At 64.1% G+C, this 27,800-nt stretch overlaps 3 protein-coding genes across 5 annotated transcripts in view; 2 read left to right on the top strand and 1 right to left on the bottom strand.

The window, feature by feature from the left end:
- Positions 1-2,800: 2,800 nt before the first annotated feature.
- RUNDC3A (RUN domain containing 3A) lies at positions 2,801-9,357 on the top strand. Of its 2 annotated transcripts, none has more exons than XM_086477887.1 (11): positions 2,801-2,918; positions 5,615-5,730; positions 5,927-6,060; positions 7,003-7,088; positions 7,204-7,293; positions 7,402-7,482; positions 7,640-7,805; positions 8,038-8,195; positions 8,551-8,688; positions 8,855-8,961; positions 9,215-9,357. In XM_086477887.1, exons 1-11 carry the CDS (start codon positions 2,812-2,814, stop codon positions 9,355-9,357), a joined length of 1,326 nt encoding a protein of 441 aa, XP_086334013.1. In that variant the 5' UTR covers positions 2,801-2,811. The 2 variants fall into 2 exon arrangements, with proteins under 2 accessions (XP_086334013.1, XP_086334012.1); XM_086477886.1 differs by having other exon boundaries at positions 5,894-6,060.
- A 1,054-nt stretch (positions 9,358-10,411) lies between these two features.
- SLC25A39 (solute carrier family 25 member 39) lies at positions 10,412-14,775 on the bottom strand. Of its 2 annotated transcripts, XM_086477908.1 has the most exons (11): positions 14,561-14,775; positions 14,417-14,476; positions 13,750-13,794; positions 12,936-13,045; positions 12,734-12,801; positions 12,479-12,603; positions 12,141-12,314; positions 11,886-11,995; positions 11,565-11,646; positions 11,382-11,462; positions 10,412-11,298 (listed from the first exon to the last, which is right to left on the bottom strand). In XM_086477908.1, the coding sequence occupies exons 1-11, from the start codon at positions 14,655-14,657 to the stop codon at positions 11,180-11,182; spliced, it is 1,071 nt and encodes a 356-aa protein (XP_086334034.1). In that variant the 5' UTR covers positions 14,658-14,775; the 3' UTR covers positions 10,412-11,179. The 2 variants fall into 2 exon arrangements, with proteins under 2 accessions (XP_086334034.1, XP_086334035.1); XM_086477909.1 differs by lacking the exon at positions 13,750-13,794.
- Positions 14,776-24,862: 10,087 nt separating this feature from the next.
- The window catches only part of MAPT (microtubule associated protein tau), a 49,842-nt gene continuing 46,904 nt past the window's right edge, over positions 24,863-27,800 (top strand). The window contains exon 1 of the mRNA XM_086477801.1: positions 24,863-24,897. The gene's annotated coding sequence lies outside the window, so the exon portion shown is untranslated. The remainder of the gene's footprint in view (positions 24,898-27,800) is intronic.

The following is a 27,800-nucleotide window of genomic DNA, read 5'->3' as shown; positions in this document are numbered from 1 at the left end:
CTCTCTCCCACAGCAGGTACTCGGTATGGAGCCCATACGTCCCACACCAGCCATGCACCGTGGCTCAGCTCCCTCCTGCAGCAGGTGCCTGACATGGCTCAGTATGGAGCCTATACCTCCCACACCATGCGTACAGCATGACTTCAGGACTGGACTCGTGCTTCCTACACCATATACCCAGCACAGCTCAGCATGGAGCCCATACATCCCACACCACCCACGCAGCGTGGCTTGGTGCAGCACCTCTCTCCCACAGCAGGTACTCGGTATGGAGCCCATACATCCCACGCCATCCATGCACCACATCTCAGCTCCCTCCTGCAGCAGGCGCCCAGTGTGTCTCAGTATAGAGCCTATACCTCCCATGCCATCCACACGGCATGGCTCAGCTCCCTCCTGCAGCAAGGACTCCATATGGAGCCCATACCTCCCACGCCACCCATGCAGTGTGGCTGGGGTCCCTCCCGCAGCAGGGACCCGACACGGCTCAGTATGGACCCCATACCTCCCGCGCCACCCATGCAGTGTGGCTGGGGTCCCTCCTGCAGCAGGTACCACCATGGCCCAGTATGGACCCCATAACCCCCCCCCGGCCCACCCCAGCACGCCCTGCCGACACCCCTACACACCCACACCGGGGGCACCCCAAGGTGCTCCCCCATCCCCTCCTGGCCCCACCCCCCCACCCCCCCCCCCCGTCCCTCCCCGCTCCCAGCGCCCAGGGACACCCCGAGGTGCCACCACCCCCCGTGCCCCCTCACCTCGCCCTGGGGTCCCACCGCAACGCCCCTGCCCGGCCTCTGCCTGCTGCTGCCTGCGGGGAAAGAGCCACCCGGGGCGGGGGAGCGCGCCCAAATGCCCCAAGTGACGCTCACCTCCCTAATCTCCCCACCTCGGGCTCACCCAGCCCCCCCCCCCGGGCCCCCCGTAAACAAGGTTATCGGGGTGCAACATCTTGCGACTCCGAGGCTGCGCCCTGCCCGCCGCCCGCCCGCGCCCCGTGGCCCTCCCCAGCCGCTCGCCCCGTCCCGGTTCGGCCGTGCCGCGCTCCCGGTGGCGTGTCCCCCCCCCCAACTTGTTTACGAGGCTCCGGGTTTCCCTGCGGGGAATCCCCGGGAACCCTCCGGCTGTCCCCCTCCTTCGCGCGGGGTTGGGGTTTTCTCTTTTTTTTTAATTTTTTTTTAAAAAAGGGGGTTCCTGGGGAGGTTCCCCCGGGGAGGAGGCGTGAGGTGCCGGTGGGGGACAGGGGACAGGGGGACGTGGCCAGGCTTCTGTCCTGGGAGGGGCACGGCTGCTTCGGTGCAAGGTGAGGGAGTTTGTGTGCACGTGTGTGCACGTTTGCGTGTGCACGCGTGTGCGTGCATTCACGCCCGGGCGTGCATGCGCAAGTGTGCGTGCGTGTTTGCAAGCATGGACACGCGTGCGTGTGCGTGCACGCGTATACATACACATACATACACGTGTGTGCACGCACACGCGTGTGTCTCTACGTTGGCAACCTTCCTAAAGGGCTCCCGGCCCCAAATCCAGGGTGCAGGGAAAGGGGCACGGGGGAGGTGGGCAAGCCTTGCACACGCGCTCACGCACACACCAGCCACCCCAGCGCTCAGGGACACCCGCAGGGACGTCCCCATGCCCCAGCCTGTGGGGTTGGGGTGGTGCTGTCCCCTTCTGGGGGGTCCATCCAGGCTGGGGGGCGCGGGCTGCTGGCCTGTCCCAAACGTTGGGGACCCCGTGGCACCGGGCGCGGGGCTGGGAGGTGCGATAGCTGCGGGCTGGGTGCTCCGATAACGGCCCCCCCCGTTATCTGGGTGCCGCCAAGGGCTCCCCTCCCTGCAGCGGCCCTGAGGATTTCGGGGGTCCCTCCCTCTTCAGGGTGCTCTGTTGCCCCCCGTCTGGGTGCTATGGGCTGGGTCCCCTTTGCAAGGGCAGAGGAGGGTGTGGGGCACCCCAGGGGACGCAGAGAGTGGGGACGTGTCCCCACAGGTCGTGGCCAGGTGGGGGGTTGTCTTTCTGCTCAGGGTGACTCTGATTTATCTGGGTGCTGTGGGGAGAGATGTGGGTGCTCATGGTATTCACAATCCCCCCCTCCTCCAATTTCCCTGTCACACCAACGGGGAAACTGAGGCACGGTGCACAAGCAGGGTGCAGGGAGCACAGCCAGCCCCCCGGGGGCTCGCCCCCCCCCAACCCCCCTGCTCGGTGTGTGTGGGGGGGGGTCCCACACACCCTACAGCCCCCACAGGCAGAGATGATGCTCAGCATCCCCCCGAGGCAGGGATCGGGGGCAGGGAGGGGGTCGGTTGGGCTCAGCCCGGAGTGGGGGGAAGAACCCCCCCAATTACCCCAGGGGCTCCCCAGGGTCCAGCCAGAACCTTTTCCCCCCAACCCCCACCCCAGGGGCTCCCCAGGGTCCAGCCAGAACCTCCCCCCCCCCCCCCCTCCCACCCCAGCTCTGCCCACGGGTGGCACGTCACGGCGAGGGGCTGGGCCCTGCGGGGAGAAGGACCCCCCCCCTTGGGGACCGCTGCCCCCCAGCTTCACCTCCCCGCCTTTATTCCCTCCCCAGGGGAGAAATTTGGGGGGGGGGGGGGGGGCGCTGTAGGCGGGGACAGCACCAGGCCCCGCATCCCTTTGGGGGGGGGGGGCGGTGCACGGCGTGGGCATCGGGGTGGCGGGGGGGGGGGGGGGCAGAGCAAAGCCTGCGCGGTGCGGGGAGGGGGGGGGGGTGGGGAAGAGGGGGGGGGGTTGCCCACGGGAGAAGGGGGCTCGCCCGTGGCCGTGGCCTTGGCGGCGGGGGCCGGGCTCTGGATGGAAGCGAGCTGCGTGGCGGCTGCCATGGCTCTGGGGCTCTCCTCCAAGAAAGCCTCCTCCAGGAACATCGCCGTGGAGAGGAAGAACCTCATCACCGTCTGCAGGTGGGGGCTGGCCTGGCTTTGGGGGGGGGGTACCCCAAAATAAAGGGGTGGGGGGTGTAGGGTGTGGGGAGGGGGAGAGAGAGAGAGAACACCCCAGCTGATGGGGATGGAGGAGATGGAGGGGGGAGTGGGGGGTGAGGGGGGGGGGAGAAGGGGGGGGGGGGAGCATACCACCCCCTCCCCGATCTCCTTCACCCTGGGCGGAGGGGGGGGTGGTGGTCGGGGGGGGGTGTGTTGCTGTCGCTTTTGGGGGGGGAAATTCAGATTTGGAGGTGGGGGAGGAGGAGGATGGGGATGCGGGGGAAAGGGGGGAAGAAGGCCTGGGGGCCGCGGGGCTGCGGGTGATGGGGCTTGGGGGGGGGGGGGGGCGATGGGGGGGGGGCGATGGGGGGGCATAACGACAACATGGAGGCTCCCGGTGCCGGTGATGCCGGGGGCAGGCGGGGGAGGCGGGGAGGGGTGGGGGGAGGTGGTGCAAGGGGGGGCGGAGGGGGCGGGGGGGGGGTGGGGGTTGGGGAGAAACGGGGCCTGGGGAGGGGGGGCTGGGGCCGGGGGACCCCCCCCCTGCGGTCGGGGGGCCGAGGAAGTGACGTCAGGCCCCCCGCTCCGGGCGGCGGGGCTGGAGGGATGAAGGCGGCGGGGATGGAGGATGAGGGTTGTCATGGCGACGCCCGGCTGGACCGGGGAGGGGGGGGGGTGGTGCAGGGATGGGGAGGGGGACACAGCGGTGGTGGGGCTGGTGGTCCCTGCCTGTCGCCAGCCCCCAGGTGTGGGGATGGGGTGACGCCCCTCCCCGGGCCCTGGTTTGGGGCTGCTTGTGGCAGGGGCCCGGCCCCGGGGCTGCTGGGGGGGATGTGGGGGGCACCGAGAGTTGGGGTCACCGTGCCGGGACCCCCCCGGTGCTGCTGTTGGGGTCTGGGGGACCCCAGGGCTCCTTGCCATGGCACGGGGCACCTCCAGACGCTGCTGTCATGTCATGGGGACCCCCAGGGCTCCTCACCATGGCACAGGGCACCTCCAGACCCCGCTGTCATGACATGGGGACCCCGTGGAGCTCCTCACCACGACACAGGGCACCTCCAGACCCTGCTGTCATGACATGGGGACCCCCAGGGCTCCTCACCACGGCACAGGGCACCTCCAGACCACGCTGTCATGACATGGGGACCCCCAGGGCTCCTCACCACGGCACAGGGCACCTCCAGGCCCCACTGTCATGACATGGGGACCCCCAGGACACCTTGCCGTGGCACAGGGCACCTCTAGACCCCACTGTCATCACACGGGGACCCCACAGATCTCCTCACCACGGCACAGGGCACCTCCAGACCCTGTTGTCATGACATGGGGACCCCCAGGGCTCCTCACCACGGCACAGGGCACCTCCAGGCCCCACTGTCATGACATGGGGACCCCCAGGACACCTCGCCGTGGCACAGGGCACCTCCAGACCCTGTTGTCATGACATGGGGACCCCCAGGGTTCCTCACCATGACACAGGGCACCTCCAGACCCTGCTGTCATGACATGGGGACCCCCAGGGTTCCTCACCATGACACAGGGCACCTCCAGACCCTGCTGTCATGACATGGGGACCCCAGGGCTCCTCACCATGGCACAGGGCACATCCAGACCACGCTGTCATGACATGGGGACCCCCAGGACACCTTGCCATGGCACAGGGCACCTCTAGACCCCACTGTCATGACATGGGGACCCCCAGGGCTCCTCACTATGGCACAGGGCACCTCCAGACCACGCTGTCATGACATGGGGACCCCCAGGACACCTTGCCGTGGCACAGGGCACCTCTAGACCCCACTGTCATCACACGGGGACCCCACAGATCTCCTCACCACAACACAGGGCACATCCAGACCCTGTTGTCATGACATGGGGACCCCCAGGGCTCCTCACCACGGCACAGGGCACCTCCAGACCACGCTGTCATGACATGGGGACCCCCAGGGTTCCTCACCACAACACAGGGCACATCCAGACCCTGTTGTCATGACATGGGGACCCCCAGGGCTCCTCACCACGGCACAGGGCACCTCCAGACCCTGTTGTCATGACATGGGGACCCCCAGGGCTCCTCACCATGACACAGGGCACCTCCAGACCCTGCTGTCATGACATGGGGACCCCCCAGATCTCCGTGCCATGGCATGAGGCACCTCCACACCTCTCCTCCTGACTCCAGAGCGTCTCCAGACCCCGCTGCCACGACGAGGCACCCTCCACCTGCTGTCAGGGGGATCCCCACTGTCACCCTCCCCACGCGTGGCCGTGACCCACAGACGGGACGATCCCCCCGCAGCAAACACCTGCCCCGTCCCCCACCGTCCTGCCGGGCTCAGCAGGTTTCACGTCTTCGGCATCTCCCTCCGCTGAGCACGAGCGGCCGGGCGGAAGGGGAAGCCATCACCGCCCGCGCACGGCCAGGGAGGAAGGGGGCCTTTGTTCGCCCTTCCTGGCCACTTGCACAGCGGGGGAGCGGCGGCCGGCCCGGCGGGTTCCCCGGGGACGTGGGGACACGAGGGTCAGAGAGCCACAGCCCATGGCTCAGCCCACCGCCCTCTTCCCGCTGCCGGGCTCGAAAGCCAACGTCTACAGAAGCATTTTGCTAAAACCTGACGTGTGCTGGGTGCTGGGTGCTTGTTCCCCCCGGCCCGTGACACTCGTCCCCCTGCCAGGTTCTCGGTGAAGACCCTGGTGGAGAAATACACGACGGAACCCATCGACGACTCCTCCGAGGAGTTCGTTAACTTTGCCGCCATCCTTGAGCAGATCCTCAGCCACCGCTTCAAAGGTAACGGTGGTCCACGGGGACAGGCGCCCAGGCATGGCGTGTCCCCGTCCCCATCCCCGTGCCGCGTGGTGGATAGGGATGCATGCATGAACGTGCTGGCACCGGGGATCACGTCCAGGCTCTGGCTCAGGGCTTTCTGGGCCAACGGGGATTGCCGGCACAGCAGCCCCCGAGCGCAGCCCCTCGGTCCCCGCAGGCCCCGTCAGCTGGTTCAGCTCGGATGGGCAGCGCGGGTTTTGGGACTACATCCGCCTGGCCTGCAGCAAGGTCCCCAACAACTGCGTCAGCAGCATCGAGAACATGGAGAACATGAGCACCTCCAGGGCCAAGGTCAGGAAGGTGCCAGCCCCAGCCCCAGCCCTGTCCCTGTCTCTGACCCTTTCCCACCCTCGTTCCTGCCCCTGTTTCCATTCACACCCTGTTCCTGGCACATGGACCCATCCCCTTCTCTATCCCCATCCTATCTCCATCCTCATCCTACTTCCATCCCACACCCATCCCCATCTCCACCCTACCCCATCCTATCCTATTCCATCCCATCCTCATCCTCATCCCCATCCCCATCATATCTCCATCCCCATCCCCATCTCCATCCTATCTCCATCCTCATCTCCAACCCATCCCTGTCCCCATCCTCATCCCCATCCTATCTCCATCCCACCCCCATCTCTGTCTCCATCCCATCCCATCCCCATCCTCAACCCCATCCCATCTCCATCCCCATCCCCATCTCCATCCTATCTCCATCCTCATCTCCAACCCATCCCTGTCCCCACCCTCATCCCCATCCTATCTCCATCCCACCCCCATCTCCGTCTCCATCCCATCCCCATCCTCAACCCCATCCCATCTCCATTCCCATCCCCATCCTCAACCTCATCCCATCTCCATTCCCATCCCCATCTCCATCCTATCTCCATTCTCATCCCATCCTCATCCTCATCCTCATCCCATCCCATCCAATCCCCATTCCCAACCCCATCCCCATCCCCATCCCCATCCCCAACCCCCCTCTGCCCCCATCCCCTCCACCCTGCCCCCCTGCAGCCCCATCTCACCCCACAGGACTCCACGGGGTCACTGGGGTGAAACAGGAGCCGCGGGTCCCCGCGCCAGCGATAACGGAGCCAAAAGCAGCTCCCGGGTGGGGACCACCCACCTGCCAGCGCCCAGACCCCGGGGGCAGGCAGGAGCACGGCAGGGGGGGCAGCTGAGGGTGGCACCCGCTGAGCACCCGTCCTCAGGGCTGCCCTGCGGGGCGGTACCTTGCAGGGCCGGGCATGGATCCGCGTGGCACTGATGGAGAAGCGCATCTCCACGTACATCTCCACGGCGCTGCGGGACACACGGACCACCAGGTGAGCAGCCCGTGGCACGGCCTGCGCCGCCCCGGGAGTGCCAAGGGGGTGTGGGTGCTGCGGCGTGTTTCGGGGTGCCGGTGGGTGCCCAACGTAGACGTGTCTTTCCCCGCAGGAGGTTTTACGACGACGGGGCCATCATGCTGCGGGAGGAGTCCACGGTGCTCACGGGGTTGCTCATCGGCCTCAGCGCCATCGATTTCAGGTTGGGGCGGGCGGCGCGGTGGGACGTGGGCAGCCTGCCCCGGCGGCGCCCCCCGCCAGCCCCCTGGAGCCGCCCTGACCCTCTGCTCCTTCTCCTGCCGCCGCTCAGCTTCTGCCTGAAGGGCGAGGTGATGGACGGCAAAACGCCCGTGGTCATCGACTACACGCCCTACCTGAAGTTCACGCAGAGGTAAGAGCCGGGGTGCCCTCCCTGGGGTGCCCTCCCTGGGGTGGGGACCCCACCACCTCTCCCTCAGCACCCTGGTGGGGCTCCGTCGGGCTCCCACCACACATGCCAGTTCCCTGCCACGGTGCCAGCCCCGCTGAGCCCCCCCTGTGCCCCCCAGCTATGACTACCTGAGTGAGGAGGAGGAGCGGGGCAGCGTGGAGAGCAGCACGAGTGAGGACAGCTCCCCCGAACACCCCTACCTGCCCCTGGTCACCGACGAGGACAGTTGGTACAACAAGTGGCGCAAGATGGAGCAGAAATTTCGCATCGTTTATGCCCAAAAGGTACCAGGAGCTGGGATGGGGCCGTCTGGTTACCAACCCCCCTGGGATGCTCCAGCCCGGAGCATCCACCATCTGCATCCTCGCTCCCGCAGCCCGCTGGTACCCACAGCCCTTCATCCCACCGCTGCGGTGACCCAGCCCTCTCTTTGTCACCCTGGGTGGCCCTGGGGATGTGTGTGGGGGGTGGGTCTGGTGTGGGCAGCGGGGCGCTGCTGATGGCGGCCTCGTGCAGGGGTACCTGGAGGAGCTGGTGCGGCTGCGGGAGTCGCAGCTGAAGGACCTGGAGGCGGAGAACAAGCGGCTGAAGCTGCGCCTGGAGGAGGTGACGGTGCAGAACCAGCTGGAGAAGAGGGAGCTGGAGGGCGTCATCCTGGAGCTGCAGGAGCAGCTGTGAGTGGGGACCCGCCGCTGCTGCCGGGCACCGTGGGTGGGGGGGTCCCCGGAGCCTGGGTGCCCTATGGGCTCTGGGTGGGTGGGGGGGTCCCCAGTGCCCCACCGACCCTGAGGGGCGGGGTGAGTGGTGGTCCCCAGCACCCCACACACCCTGTGGGGTGTGATGGGTGGTGGGTTCCCGGTGCCTGGGTGCCCCATATGCCCTGTGGGACACAGCGGGTCCCTGATGCCCCATACGTCCCGTGGGATGTGGTGGGTCCCCGATGCCCCATACGTCCCGTGGACCGCGTGGCCCAGCAGGTCCCCGGCACTCGCGGCTGTGCCGGGTGCTGAGCACCCACCTCTGCCACAGGACGGGGCTGATCCCCTGCGAGAACCCGCAGCTGGCCCAGCTCTCCAAGGAGATGGTGACACCCCTGGTGAACCAGTGGCCCTCCCTGGGGACCCTCAACGGCAACGAGAGCGGCTCGGACAGCAAGCTCTACAGGAGGTAACCCCCCCTGCGCGGGGGCAGAGCCACCCTGACCCCCACCCCAGCACCCTATCCCACCCCGGGGGGGTCTGCCCCGGGCAGGGGACGGGGAGAAGGGCTGGCCAGGGGCTGTCCCAGCTCCGGGGATCGCGGCGCAGGGGGGCTCAGCGCCGTCCCTCTGCAGGCACAGCTTCGTGAGCACCGACCAGCTCTCGGCCGAGAACAGCCTCAGCTCCGACTCCCAGCGCCTGGGCGAGGGCAAGCGCGAAGGCGAGCCCTGGGGGCCCTTGGGTAAGACCCTCCCCCACCATAGGATGCCCCACGGGGTTCAGCATGGCCCCCCCCAACACGCACCCAGGCATCTCGACACCCCCCCACACCCCTTTCCCCCACCCTCATGCTGGAGATGCCATCCCAATAGCGCAAGGACACCCAGGTCCCTCCCGGAGAGGTGGTCCCCATCCCCATCCCCATTCTGCGGTAGGGTTGGGGTGCGACGCCGCAGCCCCCCCGCGACGCCGGCGCCCCGCTCTGTGCCCCCCAGGGAAGGACCCCACGCCCTCCATGCTGGGGCTCTGCGGCTCCCTGGCCTCCTTGCCCAGCTGCAAGTCCCTGGCCAGCCTCAAGTCCAACGAGTGCCTGGTGAGCGACAGCACCGAAGCCAGCCCGACCCGCAGCCCCAGCTGAGACCCCCGGCCCCCTCGCCGCCCCACGGTCCGGCCACCCGGCCCAGCATCGCAGCGGAGGACTGACCGCGTCCCCCCGCCTCGTCTCGCCGCCGTGGGACCAACGAGGGACTCGCCGAACCCACCGGGGGGGGGGGAGGGTCTGGGGATGGGCATCCCCCTCCCCATCTTGACACCCCACCCCGGCTGCGCCTTGGACCCCCCCAGCCCGGTTCCTGGCTGGAGATATGGACCTGTTGGGATGGGGGATGCTGGACTGGGAGCCAGGATTGCTGGGGATGGGAATGGATTGTGACCCAGGGGGGACAGTGGGAGCAAGGGAGGAGGGTCAGGGCCAAAACCCCTCCAAGGGCGAGGGTCTGGGCACAGCCCTGGTGGGTGCCCGTCCTGCTCAGCCCGCGGGCACCGCTCTTCCCTCGGGCACCCACCCGGGCTTCGCCTGCCCTCTAGTGCCCAGCCTCCCCCCGGCCCCCCCCCCCAGTGCTGCAGGGGGGCTGGCCTGTCCCTCCCTTTGGGGACCGGCTATCCCTCCTCGCAACAGCATCCCCAAGACAGGGATAGCCCTCCCCCTCCCCCCCCTCCTCCCCCTCCTCCCCTGGGTCTCGGGTTGTTTTGGGGGATTTTGGTTTTTAATTCAGCCCCATCTGCCTTGTTGGAGCAAAAGGAACCAATAAATGCAGCAAGCCGAGCTGGCCTCCATGAGCTTCCCCCCCCCCCCCCCCGCCCCAGCTTGGAAAAGGGTAAAAAGACCCCTTGTGCCCCGAGCCACGAGGTCCTGTCCCAGGCAGGGGGTGTCCAGGCAGCCTCCTCCAGCCCAGACCACCAGGGCAGGGAGAGCACCCTTGGGACACAGCAGGTCACCCAAGGATGGGCCACCCCCTGCCCCACCAACGGCACGTTGCTGCTGGGGGTAGCAGGGAGGTCCTGGGGTCTCCTCAGTAAAAGCCCAGCAAGGACCTGGTGGATGGCAGCGCTGCACCCACGCAGGAGGGACACGGCTGTCACCTGTGGGGATGCCTTCCACCGCCCAAGCACGCAGGGAGCAGGGAAAGAAATCCTTTCCCTAAGAGACGATATTTTATTTAAGAAAATAAGAGAAATTCGCCCCTGGAGCCCCGGGACAAGCTGGGGCAGCGCCCGTACCGGGCACGACGTCGGGACAGGCCCTCGCAGTGAAGGGACGGGGCACGGGCAGAGGGTGCCACAATGCCTGCCACCCCCCCCGGAGCAGCAGCAAGGTCTGTCCCCAACGCAGGGTCCGAGCCCAGGGTCTGGCAGGGGACAGGGACACCCCGACTGGGAGAAGAGGTCCGGAGGCAGGGAGAGGGGTCCTGATGTGTCCCCAATGCCACACAGAGCCGGCAAGGGGACGCTGTGCGTGACTGATGGTGAGGAGAGGCAGACTCCCGGCCGGAGCAGGGCTGGGGGGGCCCAGGCAGGCAACACCGAGAAGCCTCCGAGGGTTTGGTCTTCGCCAGAGCGCCAGCTCCACCTCCTGCCCCTCCTGGGGCACCCCATCCTCACCAGAGGGTCCATGAATCCAGCAGCAGCATCTCTCCAGCCTCAAGGGATGAGCATGGGGGACTCCACACCCGCCCCCGCCCCATGTCACCGCAGCAGGCACAGACGTCCCCCCAGGGGGGCCGGGGATGGAGAGCGGGGCCGGGCTGGCCCTGACTCCGGCAGCGGGGAGGCAGAGCGCGGCACGAAGGCACTTGGGCTTTGCGCAGCCGAGCGTGGTTCGCTGCTCCCGGGAGCAGGGTCGGCACCGTCCCCGCTCCCCCCGGGGCACCGGCCACATCCAGCCCTGCCCCAGCCCCGGCTCACAACCCCCGCAGCCGCCGCTCCTGGTTCAGCTTCTGGAAGAAGGTCTTGCCAAATTCGTAGGTGCTGATCATGATGGCGCAGGCGGGCGCCACCTTAATGACGCGCGGCAGGAAGCCTGCAAGGACAACCCCGTCAGCTCCTCGGTGACACACCAGGGCACCAGTAAACCCCAGTTCGGGACCAGGGGCACATCCTTACCTGCGAACAGCCCCCGGGTGCCAGACTCGGCACGGATGCGCCGCATGAGCAGCCAGGTGGAGGAAGGCTTGGAGGCCGCGACTGCGGGGAGAAGGGAGAGGGTGAGGGTCCGGGGACACCCACGTAACCCCTGGGGAGTCCTGGCTGCCCCCCCAGGCACCTGCCTGGAGCCCGGCCCCTCACCTGGGTGCACCTCGCTGTCTCCCAGCTCGATCTGCCGCTGGGTCTTCACCACGTCGAAGGGCAGCGTCAGCACCGCCGCCACCTGCGGGGCCAGCAGCCGGGCGGTGAGCTGGGACCTCGCCGCCCTGCCCAGCGCCGGCTCTGCCGTCACCAAACTGGGGCCTCGCCACCCTGCCCGGCGCCGGCTCTGCCGTCACCAAACTGGGACCTCGCCGCCCTGCCCAGCGCCGGCTCTGCCGTCACTTCCCAGCGCCATCCCAGCCCCAACCCTTGCTCCCCACGGGGCCATTTCCCTGCTCATGGTGCAGACCCCAAACTCACCGTCCCGGAGATGGCCCCAGATGCGAAGCTGATCATGAACGTGGCCTCATCCAGCCGGGCCTGCCCGCAGAGCCATTCCTTCACCAGCTCATAGTTAAACCAGTAAAGAGCTGCGAGGGGATAAGAAACACCAGTGCTAAGACGAGGCGCCCTGGACGCGCCAACCTCCCTCCTCCCCGTGCGCAGGGCTGCCCTGGCCCACGCTCGTCCCACCTCCCCGCTCCCCCGGTTCAGCTCGTCCCCTCGCAGCCGTACCCGAGAAGGGGACATCCCGCAGCACGGTGGGTCCCCAGCCCCTCCAGAGGGACAGCCAGCCGTCCTGAGCCACCGCCGACTGGATGCAGACGCCCAGCTCCCGGTAGCTGAGCTGCCGCGACTGCATCTTGGTGCGGATGAGCTCCAAGGGGCTGATGACCGTCACGGCACCCACTGCAACGGAGGGGACAGGGGGCATCACTCCATCTGCTCCAGCAGCCGTCCCGGAGCCACCAGAACGCCGTGCCAGGAGAGCCAGGTACCGAACGTGGGCACCAACGGGCTCAGGGACCTGCAGGGCGGGCACGGGGGGACCCCCCGAGAGGAGGGGTACTCACGCCTGGCGAGGGCCCCAGCCAGCAAGGGGATGTGGTGCCCCCGGCTTCCCGTCCGAGCGTGCAGGTAGTCTCGGAGCTGGTCGTAGGTGGTGAAATAAATGACGGTGGCCGGCACAGCCATGACCCTGCCAAGGAGGAGGGGTGTGAGGGGCACCCTGCCCTCCCTGGGGGCTGGCAGGAGGCTCGGGGCAGATGCCCATGAGCCCAGGCAGGCGTTAGCACCCAGACTCCCCCCCAGTCAGGGTCCAAACTCACAGGGTGGGGGGCAAGCCGCTCCACAGAGACCTGATGCCCTCGTAGCGTGTGATCTTTACAAAGGCATCCTGGGGATGGAGCGGAGCACCAGGGAGAGGGGTTAGAGGGGGGAAACGGGCAAGTACCCCTCCCAGAAATCACCCTGACCCCCTCTCGGGGACGGGAAGCCCCTGCCCACCCTGCCCATGCCCACAGCCCCTACCAGTGTGCCAGTGAAGTGGGTGGGGGCCTTGTACCAGGCGGTGCAGCCGTTGCCGTTCTGGCAGACGTACAGATGGTCCATGAGCCCGTTGCAGTAGAGGAAACACTTCCCTGAGGCAGGAGGCAACAGCGTCGCCGTTAGACAGGAGACCCTTCCCCTCTGCCCCATACCCAGGCCATTTGATCCCCAAAACTATCGTCTCTTCCAGGACAGAGCCAAACCCTCAATGCCTGAGCCCGGTGGGGACCAGCTCCAGACCAAGGCCAGGAGAGGGATAACTCTCCACCAAGGGTCTGACCATGGCCAGACCCACAGGGCAGGGGGCATCCAGCCCCACCATGGGGACAGGGGCACAGCAGGAGCCACGGCCAGTGGCAGGAGGGGTTTATGCCTCGCTCGGCGTCAGCTCCGCTGCCCTGGCACAGTGGGGTCGCCACCGCAGGGAGCCAGCACGGCCCCTCCACCGTGCTCTCAGGCCAGGGCAGCGGGGAGCAAGCAGAGCAGCGGAGATCCAAAGGGTCTTGGATGTAGCGACAGGACAGAGTGACAAGATGGTAAGGCCAGGGGGACCACAGCCAGCCAGGCCTGTTGCACACCAGACCCCTAGCAGACCCCCCGGGCAAGGACCCAGCGGGGACGTTGCACAGCCAGCCCCAAAGCGAGGGGGCTGGGGACGATGGCAGCCCCGACACCGGCGAGGGATGTCCTGCCAGCCCGAGCCGCCACCAGTGGGGAAGCAAACCCGGGGGTCAAGGCTTGGGAAAGCGAAGCCGCTGGCGGCAGGAGCTGCCCGGAGCCCCCCGGGCGTACTCACATGTGGCCTGCTGAGCGCCCCAGGGCACAGACCGCGCTGGCAACGCTGAAACACACAACGGGGACACGCTGAATGACAACACGGGGGACGTGCCACCTCCCCGGGCCGGGGCACACGCGTGTGCCGCAGCTCCGAGGCGGGCAAGCGGGAGAGCTCCGTGGGTGAAGGGGCTGGATGCCCCCCACAGCCACTTCCCAAGCAGTCCCTGTTGTTGTCACCAAACCAGTCCCTTGGCACCAGCGCCAGCCCACTGACCCCACAGGGAGCAGGGGCAGAGCCCAGGGGGTCTCTCTTGCCCCGTGGAAGCCGTGGGGAGCAGCATGGAGACAGGCACAAAGGCTTTGGGGGGGAAAGAGCGAGCTGCCGGAGCACGCTGAGCCCTTCCACCCTGCTCCCCGGCGGGCAGGGGGCTGCCGGGCATAGCGCTGAGCCCACTCAGCATCGGCACGGGGCTGCGGAGGGGGAAGGATGGAGCCAAGCATCAGCCCAGCTCCCCCAGCAGGGCCCCCGAGCCCGTCAGAGCGAGGGGCCCACGGTAACCTGCCACCTCGCGACGGCCCCGCGCTCGAGCCGAGAAATCCCCCCCCCCGCCCCGTCGCCGGCTCTGCCAACCGAGACATCCCCGTGGGCTGCTCGGAGACCCCCACCCTGCCCCCAGCGGCGTTACCTTTGGCGAAGGGGGTCCTCTGGGCCTGCAGCCGGATCTTCACCACGTCCAGCGGCGTCACTGAAACGACAGCACCCTTTTAGGCACGCCGCACAGCACCGGCCCCCCCCCCCCCGGCGCCCACCCGCTCCCCGTGGTCCTCACCGAAGAGGGAGGTGAGGATGGCCCCCGTCCCCGAGGCCAGCATCTGCTGCAGCGGCGTGATGCCCCCCACGGGGTGCGGCAACGTCTTCTCGGCCATGGCACCAGCCCCCTGCAACACACGGCGGGGGGATGCTCAAGGGGGGGGGGGGGGTGTCCCCTGCCCAGGGACGAGCGATGGCTCCCTAGGGAGCCCCCCCCCCCCAGCATCCCCACTCCACTGGTGCGAGGACAGGCGTCCCACCTCCAGCCGTGCTATCGGTGTGGCACAGGGCAGGCGTGCCCCCCCCCCCCCCCCCCCCGTAATCGTGCTGCCCCGGGGGGGGGTGGGGGGGTGGGGGGGTGTCAAGGACCGCTCCTGGGGCCAGCCCAGCCCCGATAACACCCCCACACACTCCCCGGCCCCGCCGCTGGCAGCGGGCCCAGCCTCGCTGGAGAGGTGGGGACAGGCCAGGCCAGCCTTCCATGTCCTTGGGGAGGGAGGACCGTCCCCTCCCTGTGGAAAATTAAGGGACAGGAAGGAACAAAGTCCAAAGACCGGCCACACCACGACAGGCCCCCCCCCCCAGCCCCGGCTGAGAAGGCGGCAGAGCCCAACGCAGCCACGGAGGGACACCCCAGGGAGGGGGAATCCCCCTCGCACAGAGGGGTGCACACTTGCCAACAGGCACCCCAAAAAAGATTCGCACATCCAAAACCTTCTGCGTGCCTCCCGCCCCCCCCCCTCGGGGCTTGGCAAGGCTGCTGCCCCCAGGAGCAGCACCTCTGCCCTCGGGAAGCCGGGGATATCGCACCCTTCCTGCGGGAGGAGGATGCGGAGAAGCGAGCTGGAGTGTGCCGTGCACGCTCAGGACCAGCTGCTCCCCCTCTCCGCAGCCCGAGGATGGTCCTCACGCCGGGATGGGGCCGTGGCCAGGGCAGGAGGGCTTCCAGGCATCAGTCACCCACGTTTGGTTTTTACTTTCAAGTCAGGGAATGCAGCAAAAAACCCCAAAAAACAACAACCCACCCCAAAACCCTTCACCATCTGACTCAGCAATTTGCAAGGTCAGAACGGTCATAAATCTCTCAATGAGAGGCTTCGGACTCGTTAGGTGCCCAAGGCTGCGAGCAGGGATGGCTCTATCCTGGAGTCGGCCCCGCTGGGAGAGCTGGGTGCTGTCTGCAGGGTGGGCACGGGTCCCGCTGTGCCCGTCACGGGACGGCGGCGCAGCGCCCTGGCACCGCTCCCCAGGGACCACGAGGCTGTTGCCAAACCGTGGCGCGGGCAGGGCACTCGCCCCAGCGCCGGATCTGTCCCTGCGATCCAGCCCTTCGCGTAAAGCCTTACGCAAGCCGGGGAGAGGAGGGGGGGAAAGATCTTTGGCTCACAGCGCTGCGACACCTGGACGGCTCAAAACGGGCTACTGAGACGTGCCACGACACGGCCCTCTCGCTTTCGGGGTGGGGAGCGGAGCACCTCCAGGGTGCGAGGGCTTCCCGGCTGCGTCCGAGCTGCCTTCTCAGCCGAGAGCTGCTCTCTTTTCCATCCAGGAAAAAATAAGCCCCTAAACCCACGACCCAGCCCGCTCAGCCTGGAGCACCGGTGGGTCTGGGTACAGCGCTGCAATGCTGGGTACCAAGAGGAGGGGTGGAAAAAAGGCAAAATACACGTGAAGATGATAAAAGCAAGAAACTCCGAAGGATGCGAAGAGCTCAGCGGCCTCTTCCCTTGCAGGAAGGGCCCAGTGGGGTGTTCGAGGGGGAACAATCCTGCGGGCAGACCCCTCTGGTGCTTCCCAGCCTGGGGCTGCGAGGCTGTGTGTGTATGTCCCCCATCCTCCGCCATCCCGGGAAGGCCCCAAACAGTACCAGGCCCCCCCGTCCCCCGTTGCCCCCCGCCCCCGCTGCTCTGCCTCGGGCAGGAGCCGGGCACTGCCCGAACAGGCCGGGCCAGCGCTGCTGGGGAGGGCTCGACGTGGAGTGGGCCGGGGGACAACCCCCCCCGGCAGGGAGCAGGGGGACACGGGTGCTGCGGTGTCCCCTGGGGAGCACAGGCATCGGGGATTCCCCCCCCATGGAGGGGGGGGGCAGACCCCCATCCTGGAGCTTGCACCCCCACCTGCGGTCTGCAGCGCCCCCCCCCCCCCCCCAGGTTTGCATACCCTCCTCCCGAGGTTGCACCCCCTCCCGAAGGGCTCATAGCCCCCAGCCCAGGGCTGCGCCCCCTCCGTCGGGGTTTGCAGCTCCCCCCCCCCCCCAAGCACAAGAGCCCCCTCCCCAGGCGCTGCACCCCCTGTCTCCGGGACTCCCCCACCCCCCCATCCCAGGCTGTGCACCCCCAGTCTTGGGGTTTGCCCACCTCCCTCCGGGGCCCCGCTCCCCCCTCCAGCAAGGCCGGGAGCCCGGGGGGGGTCCCACGGCCGCCTCCGCCCCCAGCACAGCCGCACGGCCCCCGGTACCGGGGGAAACTGAGGCAGCGTGCCGGGTCACGGCGGGGGAAGGGGGGGGTGGTGTCACGGGACGGGGGGGTTCACCGGGGGGCCCCGCCCCACCTGTTCATTCCAGCCACGTGCGGCGTTTCCCTCCGCCGGCACCGGGAGGGGGGCGGGCGGCGGCGCCTTTAAGGAGCCCCATGGGCGCTCCTCGCCCCACCGCCGCGCGCCCTGCGGCCCGCGCGCCACTTCCGCCCCGCGCTGGCAGCCCGCGCACGCGCCCTGCGGCCCGCGCGCCCCTGCGCCCCCTGCCGGACCGGGGCGGGCGGCTGCATCCGTGCGGGCACCGCCGTGCGGGAACGCGCCTTGCACACCCGCCGTGCGGGGACGCGCCTTGCACACCCGCCGTGCTGGCAGAGGGATGTGCCTTGCACACCCGCCGTGCTGGCAGAGAGACGGCCTTGCACACCCGCCGTGCTGGCAGAGGGATGTGCTTTGCACGCCCACCCTCACCATGCAGGCAGGGGTGCACCTTGCACACCCACCGTGCTGGGACGTGCCTTGCACACCCGCCGTGCTGGCAGAGAGACGGCCTTGCACACCCGCCGTGCTGGCAGAGGGATGTTCTTTGCACGCCCACCCTCACCATGCAGGCAGGGGTGCACCTTGCACACCCACCGTGCTGGGACGTGCCTTGCACACCTGCCATGGTGCTAGAGGGGTAGCCTCGCACACTCACCGTGCTGGCTGAGCTGGCCTTGCACACTTACCGTGCTGGCTGAGGGATGGTCTTGCACACCCACCTTCACCACGCAGACAGGGGTACATCTTGCACACCCACCGTGCTAGGGGGTCTTGCACACCCGCTGTGCTGGCAGAGAGGCGCCCGCACCACACAGGCAGGGGTGCACCTTGTACACCCACCATGCTGGCAGAGGGATGTGCCTTGCACACCCGCCGTGCTGGCAGAGAGATGTGCCTTGCACACCCACCCTCACCATGCAGGCAGGGGTGCACCTTGCACACCCACCATGCTGGCAGAGTGATGCGCCTTGCACACCCGCCGTGCTGGCAGAGAGATGCGCCTTGCACACCCACCCTCACCATGGAGGCAGGGGTGCACCTTGCACACCCACTATGCTGGCAGAGAGATGCACCTTGCACACCCACCCTCACCACGCAGGCAGGGGTGCACCTTGCACACCCACGGTGCTGGCAGCAGGGTGGCCCTGCATGCTTACTGTGCTGGCAGAGGGGCAGCCTTGCACGCTCACCCTCACCAAGCAGGAGGCGGTGGGGTTTGCACACTTGCTGTGCCAGAGTGGGCGGCCCTCGCCGCTCCCCCAGCGCCGCCGCCTGCCGGGGCAGGTCGGGACACGGGCCTCGGGGCAGGAGCTGCCCCGTTACGTGCGCGGTCCCACGGCCCCCACGGGCCTCGCGGCACCGAGCCAGGGCCCGCGCGGCTCCGCCGGCTGCGGACAGAGCCCGGGAGCTCCCGCCCGGCCAGCGCCGGCCCGGGCACAGCGAGCGCCACCGTCACCCTCCGTCCGCCTCGGCCGTGCCCCGGGGAAGGGGGTGGATGTCGCCCAGCGCTGGCAGCCGAGAGCCGGCGGGTTGAAGCCAGGCGCCGGTGCCGGCGGCGTTGGGGTTCGCCTGGCCCAGCGCGGCCCCACGAGCGAGCGGGGAGGCAGCTTCTGCCTGGGCTGGGGTTTCCACAGCCTGGGGCGAGCAGAGGGGCGAGCAGAGGGGCGAGCAGCTCCTCCCACGTGCTGCTGCAGGGCGAGGGAGGCACCAGGAGGCAGCTCCCCCCTGCTCTCCCTTCCGAGGGCTGAGGGGAGGAGGGGGGTGAGGGGGCAGCTGAGGCCTTTTGGCCCGAAAAGGGCTGAGGAGGCGGAGGCATTGGGGCCCGGATAAGGTGGCTGCCAGGGAGCGAGGGAGCTGGGCTGTGGGTTGGGGTGGGTTTGTTACGGTGTAAGGAAGAGAAAAGTGGGCTGTTAAGGGGTTTTTGGGGTGTTTTGCTGTGTGTCAATTATCTGGGAAATATCCTTTCTTTGATGGGCTACAGGTTGTCTTGTGTGTTTCTACTTGAGAGGGGTTTTATTCATAGCTAAGCATGAGAAGAGAGTTCTGAAGTCCCCTGGGTGGTCTTAGAAGCAAGATGCAGCTCAAAAAGTGCTGTTACATTTGGAGGTGCGCCCTCAGAGCGGGCTGCTGCAGTGCCTGGTGGTGGCTCGTGTCTCAACAAATACCAGAGCTCTTACTTCCCCCTGGTCCTGTAAGAGTTGTGGCTTAACTGAAGGACTTGCCTCGGAGGGTAAAAATTCTCTCTCTGCTTAACGCGGCTGCTCAGGTTTGCTCTTTGTGCTGTGGTGGAAGTGCCTGTGTTTCCTGCAGAGAGTCCCACGTCCTTTTCCGCAAAGCAGCGAGTTCTCTGGGATGGTCTTACTTCTGTTGTCACTTTAATCTAGAGAAGATGCTTTGAACTTGCTTCTTCACGGGCTGGTGGGAGAGCAGCGCTGAAGGGCGTCCTCGCACCCTGCCGAGGGAGGTGTTGGCTGACGCTGTAATGTGAGCTGGTGACAGCAGATGGCCCTCAAAGCCCCTCAAACCCGGGTGGACACTAGCGAGGAGCTCAGGCTCTGGCCTGGCCCTGTGCAGCCCCAGCAGGTAGAAGTGGTGGCCGACTGGGCGCCTGGGCGCACGAGAACTGGGACGGGACCCCAGTGGTGCTCCAGCTGGTGTGTCCTGGTCGGCTGCAGGCGAGGGGTTCCCGGTGACTCTGCGCTTGTGTGCGTGTGGTAACGTCACCGCAAAACCCGTTGGTGGTTCTGCGTAACCCTCTGCCTGACTTTAGAGGAGGCTTGAACTCTTGCTCGGACTTAAACTGAAGGACTAAGGACTGCGCTGGGGCCTGGGCCCCGCTCTGCTCCCCTGTGAGTGCCATCCTGTGGCAAGGGCAGGAAAGGCTCAAGGACAGGCAACCTACAGGTGGCCACCAGCGGACGCTTGAGGGCTTCAGAGTCTGCAGCCTCAGTGGTATTTGCTAAGCGGCCTGTTTCACCCCGGAGCGATGTTCCCTGTCTCTCTGCAGAGCTGTGTTGGCTGCTGCCCTCCAGGAATAAAGTCCGTCCTGGCACCTCTGGTTTGCCAACGCAGGGGGCAGCTAACGGCAGGAGTCCTGAATCAGGCTTCAGCCCTGTGTCTGGGTAGAGGCTGCAAACCCCCCGGGGCTGTGCTTGAGGGAGAGGAACCGCTGGGGCTGTTCGCCTGGGTGTGCAGACATGAGGGATTCCCGAATTCTCTGCAAGCACTCGCTGCCCTGCTGGGATACCAAGGCCAAGGGAGTCTTGACTTTGTGATGGGAGGCCAGGACCTTAATTATTCCCGCAAGGTCACGTACGTGAATGCATCCTGTAACTCCCTGATGAGTCAACTCTGCCTCTTGCAGACACACAGGGTTTAAACGAGCTGGAAAGCCTCTTGCAGCAGGTAATTTAGAAATAGAATAATGAGTAATTAAAAAACCCCATATCCTTAGGGGTATTGGGTCTTACAGGTAGGTGTGGGGCTCTGCATACTTTCTGTACTCTTCAAGAATAACCTTTTTGCAGCCAGGGTGGGGGCAAGAGGGAACTGTGTGGGATGGTGGAAGCGCCTCAGCCCCATTGTCAGGGCTCTCCGTTCGCTAGAGCGCTCAGAGGGAAAGCGGGAGTTTGTTTTTCCTGCGCTGCCGCGAGGACCTTACCGAGCTCTTTCTGCTGAGTCACGGCGCTCGCTGCTGCGCTGTCCTGACGCCGAGGGTGTTCCTGCCTCGGATTTACATCTTTACAGCCCCACTGGCCTCGGCGGGGGTTATATCATGCTCCGATTGCCTGTGAAAATGAAATTTCAGTTGACTTCAGTTGGAAAGAAGTGTGCCCGAGTTGCAAATACATGTATTTGGTTTCAACTTGTGAGGAACGGAGCCGGCCGAGCTCTAATCCCCCCTCGAGCTGCCGAGTCGGAGCTGCTGGGGAAGGTTTGCACGACCCTTGTTCTGGTCCGCTCAGCGCCGGGCCGGGCAATGCCCCCCGTTCCGAACGGCGTAGGGGCACGGCTGGGAAACCGGCTTGTGTAACACCCAGCTCCCCGCTGCCAGCTCCATGGAGAGCCTTCCAAGCACGGTGAGCTTACGAAACGCAGCTGGCTCCCTGGGCCGATGCCACGGCCGCGTTAGTGGCCGTGCCCTGGGAAGCAAGTCCAGGGGCTGCGTCTGCCCGCGGCTTCCTGATTTGGGAAGGGGTCATCCTGTGGTCTGTCAGCATGCAACAGCATCGGGAGTGGTTTCAGAAAGATCAATTCCTGTCTCTTGGCTGGAAACCATTTTGAAAGCGATGAGCCCGTTGCTTTGTCTCAGGTGAACTTTAAGGGCTGGGTTCCAAAAGGGATCTGAGTAGTGCTGTGATGGAACGGAGCAGTGCAGGAATGGGGTATTTATTTCAGCTAGGATCAGGATGGTTTTGCAAAAGCCATCCCTAATCTGAATTAAGTGACCGAAATGAAGCAGCTTGTGGACAGATGAGGCCCTGGGGAGATCAGACTTAAAGCCACTGTAACCCAGCATTCGGGACACAGTGGCAGTTCTGCAGGTTGGTTCCCGCTGCAGGTGGGACCTGAGAAATCCCATCCTACCTTCTGGAGCACCTGCCAGGGAAAACCTCAATACAGTTGTGAAACAGGTTACAAAACTCACCTGCGAGGAAAATAAGCCCTGTTTTATGGACGAGGAAACAGGGATGGAAGCTAAAGGCTTAATGCTTCCTTTCCCAAAGGTTTCCTTTATGATTTGATGTTAAAAATAGCGTCTTGTTTGTAGCTAGCAGCAGTGCGGGCTGAAAGGAACAGGGGGAAGAAAGAGCCTGGACTGAGAATTGTAGGATAAATTCACAGATCCTTTTTCCAACGAACAAAACCACCCTGTGAGCATGGAGTGGGCAGAAGAGCTCTGTGCAGTCATTAAAGTCTACGTCAGGTGTCAGCCTGCTGCGTGCCCAGGTAAGAAACCTGCCTGCGGAGCGCTTCTCCTGGCCAGCACAAGCTCTGTCCATCGCTGGGGGCTCGGAGCACTCGGCTGCGCTTTGGGGCTCGGGCTGCTCCAGTGCCCGTAACATCTCGCTGCTGCTGCGGCATCTATCCCGCGTCCATCCCGCGTCCATCCCGCATCCATCCCGCCGCTGGTGCAGGGGGCAGAGGCAGCGGGCTGCCGTCCCCAGGGGGAGAACAGAGCAAGTGTCCTGCTGCTCTGTGGGGCTTTGCGTTCAAGGGGTGGATCTGCAGCCAGCTGGAGATGCACAGGGGGAGTGTGGGCACCTGAACGAGGAAGGCAGCCTCCTCCCAGTTGCTCCCCCTCTGACATGGCCGTTCAGCCCCTGTTTTTTGGCCCTGCAGGGTGTTGGTGAGGAGGAGAAGCTGGATGTAGGTTTGATTATTTCTTTGCAGTTGTCTTGTTCACCCAGGAGATCCTCGTGCTTCTATTTATCTGAATACAGATGGAATTAAACAGCAAGATGCCGGGTCTTTGCTCACTGTGCCGTTTCTAGTTCGGACTGCTTATGCTACTCCTAGCATTTTATTGTCGACTACCGTGCCACCAGGCTCCTGTGGCCGTGCCCCGGGCCACGACAGGAAGGTCCTCGCTGGTGTGATCGCAGTCCTAAGGACTGACGATGGGGAATCACCGCTGTTCTGCTTGAGGCTGGCAGTGCTGGGGTCCGCCAGCTGATGCGTTTAATTCCTGACCACCCTTTGCCAAGAGATCTCCTCAACGGCCAGAACGCGGTAAGAGTGGCTGTGCCCCAACATCAGCTGGGACTGGCTAATGACGCTTCACAGCCCAGGGTTTCTTGGATCCGAAAGGGACTCGGTGCCTGGTGAGTTCAGAACTCGGGCAGGCAAAGCTGAGCCTTGACCATGATGACTTCAGAAAGCCAGGGTGTCATTATCCTGAGTACTCGGTGTTCAGAAATGAGGGTGGGGAGTCCCTTGCGGTTTTGTTTTCTTTAGATGAAGGAATAGTCCTGTGAGAGGATGCTCAGCGGATTCGCACTCAGTCTCGTGGTCCTGGTACAGCTGTACTGCCTGTAGGAAGAGCTGCTGTTCCAGAATTGGACTCTAGCTGCTTGCACTGCAAGTTCAAATCAGCTCGTTCCTTGTTGTCTCACAAGGACGGATCCCCTTGTAGCACTGTAGTATTTATTTTACAGTTCCCAAGGCAGTGGTATTTTTTTCAGAGAAGAAGTGTCTACCCTGGGAAAATTCTCCAACTAATTTATAGTGGGTACTTTTTAGCCAGTTTAAAAATGGGCAGAAAACAGGCATTCCCCTGGCTTTAGATGTCTTCTGTTGATCTGAAAAAAAAATCTCAGCGTTGCATGTTCATAAATTGAGACTTTTCCCCCTCATATGACTGTACTTTATACTTCTGCAGTTATTGATACTGTGGTTAGAAAAGGGCTTTGACTCTCCATAGACCTTCCAAACCAAGATGGACCATTCCCAACCCAGCCTGCTTTTAAAAACCTCTGGTGCTGCAGGATCCACATCTGTTTCTCTTTTTTTTTTTTTTTTTTTCTTTTTTTTTCCCCTATTGAGCTTTCCCCTTCACAACCTGTGCCAGAAGCCTGTTCTTAGACTGGCCGTTTGCCCTTGATTTGCACCTGAATGTTTCTCAGGAAAAACTGAAACCTGGAGCGTGGCTGACAGAAGATCCCTCCTGCAGTTTCTCCACTAAATCCAATTACCAGCGTTAGTAACCCTGTAACACAAAGCAGTAATTCCATCGAGGGATCTCCACTGTGTCCATAATGTTCCTGAGCAGAACATCTCACTGCTTTTCCAGACGAAGCAGGCAAAGTGGAGAGGGATCTTTTGGGAGTACGGCTGGTTTCTTCAGCCTCTTCCTCCACTTTTCAGTGCTTCAGGTTGAGCTGTGGGTTGTGTATTGGGTGGTGAGGGAACCCCAATGCCTTGGGGTGATTAACATGTCCCCTGTTGACTCCTTCCCACAGGTGTCCGCTGAACCAGATGCTAGTTAAAGCTGCTGTTCATCCATGTGTGCTGTGGGATCCCGGTGCCTATCTGTTGTAGGTTGGAGGTGTGTGGATAATGGCTGCAGAGCTGCCTGCCTTGTGCGGGAGAAGGCTGCTTTCCCTTTGTTAGTGTGGAGCTTACCAGTGGGTGAAATTAAACCTGGATGGCTGCACGCTGTAGCTCCTGTCGGGGGCTGGTGAGGAAGGTAAGGGGATGCTGTTGGCAGCTAGTGAGCCGTCAGTGTTTTCACCTCCTTGGATGCTGAGGACAGCAGAGCTGAACCCGAGGTGGTGAATCCAGCCCCTGAAGCAGGTGTCCGTGCGGGATGCCCGGCGAAACGCGGGCCCTACAAGCAGCCAGGGCTGGGCGAGGCAACGTCTCCCACCACCCCCGGCCTGTGCCCAGCAGTCCCGGAGGCCCGTGTGGGCACACAGGACCCGCCGCCACCCGCGCCGCCCCTCAGCCACCAGCACAAAATGGCGCCGGGGTGGGGACGTGTGGGGCGGCAGCGCGCGAGCGCCCCCTACTGGGCGGGGCCGCGCGCGCGCCCGCTGCCCGCAGACAAAAGACCGCGGCTGCCCCTCCCTCGCACCGCGCATGCGCTGACCTCGGCCGGGGACAGCGCTCCTGGGGGGGGGGGGGTGGTGTAACCCGCCTCGCCTCGCCGCGCATGCGCCCTGCCACTGCGTGTCGTCGTCCGTCCCCCCCCCCCCCTCCCGCCGGCTCGGCGAAGGTTCCGGAGCTCGCGCGCCCCCCCCCCTCCCCTTCCCCGCCTCGCCCCGCCCCCCGGCCCGCCCCGCCCGCGCCGCCGCTGTCACTCGCCGCCCGGCTCCGGTGCGGACTCCCCTGCAGCGGCAGGTACGGGCACGGGGGGGGGGGGGGGGGGGGGCGTGGGAGGGGGTGCTGCACGGCCGGACGGACACCCCCTCCGCCCTCTCCCCGGTCCGCCACGCCGAAAGCGTGAAAACGGGATTGGCGGGGGGGGGGGGGGGGGATGTCTCCAAACCCAACCATTTCAGCCCCCCAAAAAATCGCCGCGGAGGGGCGTGTCACCTCCGGTGCCGGTTTGCCCGGGGGGTCGCTTCGGCAGCCCGCTCGCTGCAGCAGGGCGAGGGGCGTCCCCTGCGGCAGCCGCCCGGCTGCAGGTGCGCGGCGGGGTGGGAAGGAGGGAGGGAGGCGGATTTTTTTTTTTTTTTTTTTTGGGGGGGTGTTTTCCCCCCTTTTTCGCCATTTATTTATTTATTTTTTTTCTTCTCCCCCTGCGGCAGGTGGGGCCGGGGGCTGTGGCGGCGGGGCTGCGGCAGGAGGGGTGGGCAGCGCCTTCCCGCCCCGGCGCGGTGCCATCTTCTGCATCTTGGGGAGAGGGGAGGCGGGGGGGGGGGGGCAGCTGTAATTAAAAAAAAAAAGGATAAAGTAATCGATAATAGAAAACTATAAGGAAAAGGCATTTCAGAAAAGGGAGCTGTCCACGCCCAGCCTGAAATTTGGGGGTGGCGAGCGTTATTGAGGTCACGGCGCCCCGGAGTTGCCTTGCTTTGTTGCATCCCCCAGATGCCCGGCCAAGGGATTGCCAATATTTGAGGTTACCGGAGCGAGGTGGGGTCCTGGGCTGTTAAACCCGGGTGTTTTCCAGCCGGGCTGGGGATGCTGGTGCCGAGCCCCGTGGGTTTGGGGCTGGGGTGGTGCTGCTTGGTGTGACTGGTGGGGTCGGTGGTCCCTGGATGTGCCTCGCACCTCGCAGGTGTCCCCATGTGGTGCTGAAACTGCCCCCTCGTCCCTTTCATCAGCCTCTTTCCCTCCTGCCTGTTCTGCCTTGTCCTAAAATCACACCAGGCAGGGTGTGGGGCTGGCTCCCTCTCTGGGGTTTGCTTTTTTTTTATTTATTCCTTTAGTTGCTGGGTATTTCTTTATTTTACGTCTAACTCGACAGATGTGCAAAGGGAAGTTTTCTTGCCAGGTGTTTCCAGGTGCGCTGCGTGGCTCACCTGCCCTGCCGGCTCGGAGCAATCGAACCCGTAAGGAGCAGAAACAGCTTACTTCAGGGGAGGGATGGAGATTTCTGCCTGCCTCCCTGCCTGCCGTGTTAGCACAAGGGAGGATTCAGTTAGAGAAGCTGATTTTTTTTTTTTTTTTAACACCTAGAAGTGCAATCCTGTTGTTCGTTTGCAGAGGGCAGCTACCGTCACTTTAAAGGGAGTTTCTCCTTCCATTTGCTGGTGGTACCACCACGCGAGGTGCAGCTCCATTTGCAGCGAGAGGCTGGTCTTGCTTAGAAACGGGTTTGCTGGAACGAGCAGCTGAGATGAGCTAAGCTGTCACTTCAGCAATTTGTATGCAGCGTATTCCTGCGTTGATCTGCGTGGATCTGGGCAGATGCCTAATGTGTGTCTGAATGAGTGGAACAAAATTCACTACCGAGGATCATTAGTTTGTTCTGTCGAGCAATGGCCGCCCTCCTACGTGTGATGAAGGGTTTTTGCCTTCTCTGCCGATACCTCAGATTTGGGGTGTTTAATGGTTTTCCTTGTGCAGTTCAATTTTTCTGCGTATTTTTTTTTCTTAAGGTGGTCAATCAAAATGGGTCTCACTTGGGTATTTTCAGCCTGCTCTTGAGAGAAGGAAAATGAAAATCTTACTTTCTTTAGAAATGAGAAACAGTCTTACCCAGTTACACTTTGTTCCCTCTTGATACGCAAAATGCTTGTGTTTTACCCCAAGATGTGCACCTTGAGGAGAAAAGCAAGGTGCTGGCTGACCTGCCTGTAGACCTTAGAGGTTTTTCCAGGCAGATCATTCACACCTCTGTATTGCGTTTTCTCAGTCTTGCTCTTGGTAGAGTAATGGCGTTTGGAAGGAGGTCTATGGCTGTGGCATGCTTCCCTGTGCCATCCCCCGGTGTTAGCAGGTACCTCGTGCTGCTGAATGCCCTTGGCAATGGAGGCTTGTGTTCACGGCGTTGGAATTAAGATGCAGGTTTGTTTTTTGAGACCCAGCTCTTGTGCTCTGGGGAAATACGATGCCTGTCCCACAGGTTGGTGGCTTGGGTCTCTGTCCTCCGTGAGGCTTGACTGCAGATCAGACCCTCTGGTCTTAGGACAGTTGAGTCTTGAACACATAGAGCTTAAAATGAAACACCTGGTGAGCTCTCTTTGGTTTACAAGGTGATTAGGCCATTAGTGTGTGCATGGAGGTGTCCGGCGTTGTGGGTCTGTCTTCATCTTGCACAGCAAGATGGCCAGAAGTTGACTCTTGAGAAACTTGAACTAAACCAGCTCTGCCTGTTTCAACGAGTGAAAGTGTGAAGCGTGGTTGTCGTCACTTGAAGCCTTTAAATGAAGACTCTGTTTCTCTCTAAAAGAGGACGTTTTAGAGATTGCCCTGCTCTGGAACAGCTCGCTGCTAATCTGCAGCTTTTGGGGGAACTTGTTGCAAAGGTCCCATCTGACATGAACATGGGACTCGTCAAGATGTTGTGGTCTCTGCCTGGGAGAGCAAGGCTGTTAGCTATGCTGGAAGGGGCAGGTGGCACCATAGATAAGATACGGACTTTTATCCTTCATCAGCTGGGATTAGCTGAGATGAAGACAGAAGCGATGGGACCTCTGTGTGCCCTGCGGGGAGCTCCCATGGAGAGGGGTCGGGTCCAGTCCCTTCAGGTGACAAGTGCCATAGTGTGGGGTTTGTGTCTCTCCCTCCCCCATTACTTGACGTTTTCAAGTACCTTATTTTTACAGGTCAGGTTCCTAATTTTGCCTTCCTCA

This window comes from Leptosomus discolor, chromosome 25, assembly GCF_034619465.1.
Source record: "Leptosomus discolor isolate bLepDis1 chromosome 25, bLepDis1.hap2, whole genome shotgun sequence".
Taxonomy (NCBI): domain Eukaryota; kingdom Metazoa; phylum Chordata; class Aves; order Leptosomiformes; family Leptosomidae; genus Leptosomus; species Leptosomus discolor.
This window is presented reverse-complemented; position numbering and strand designations above follow the sequence as displayed.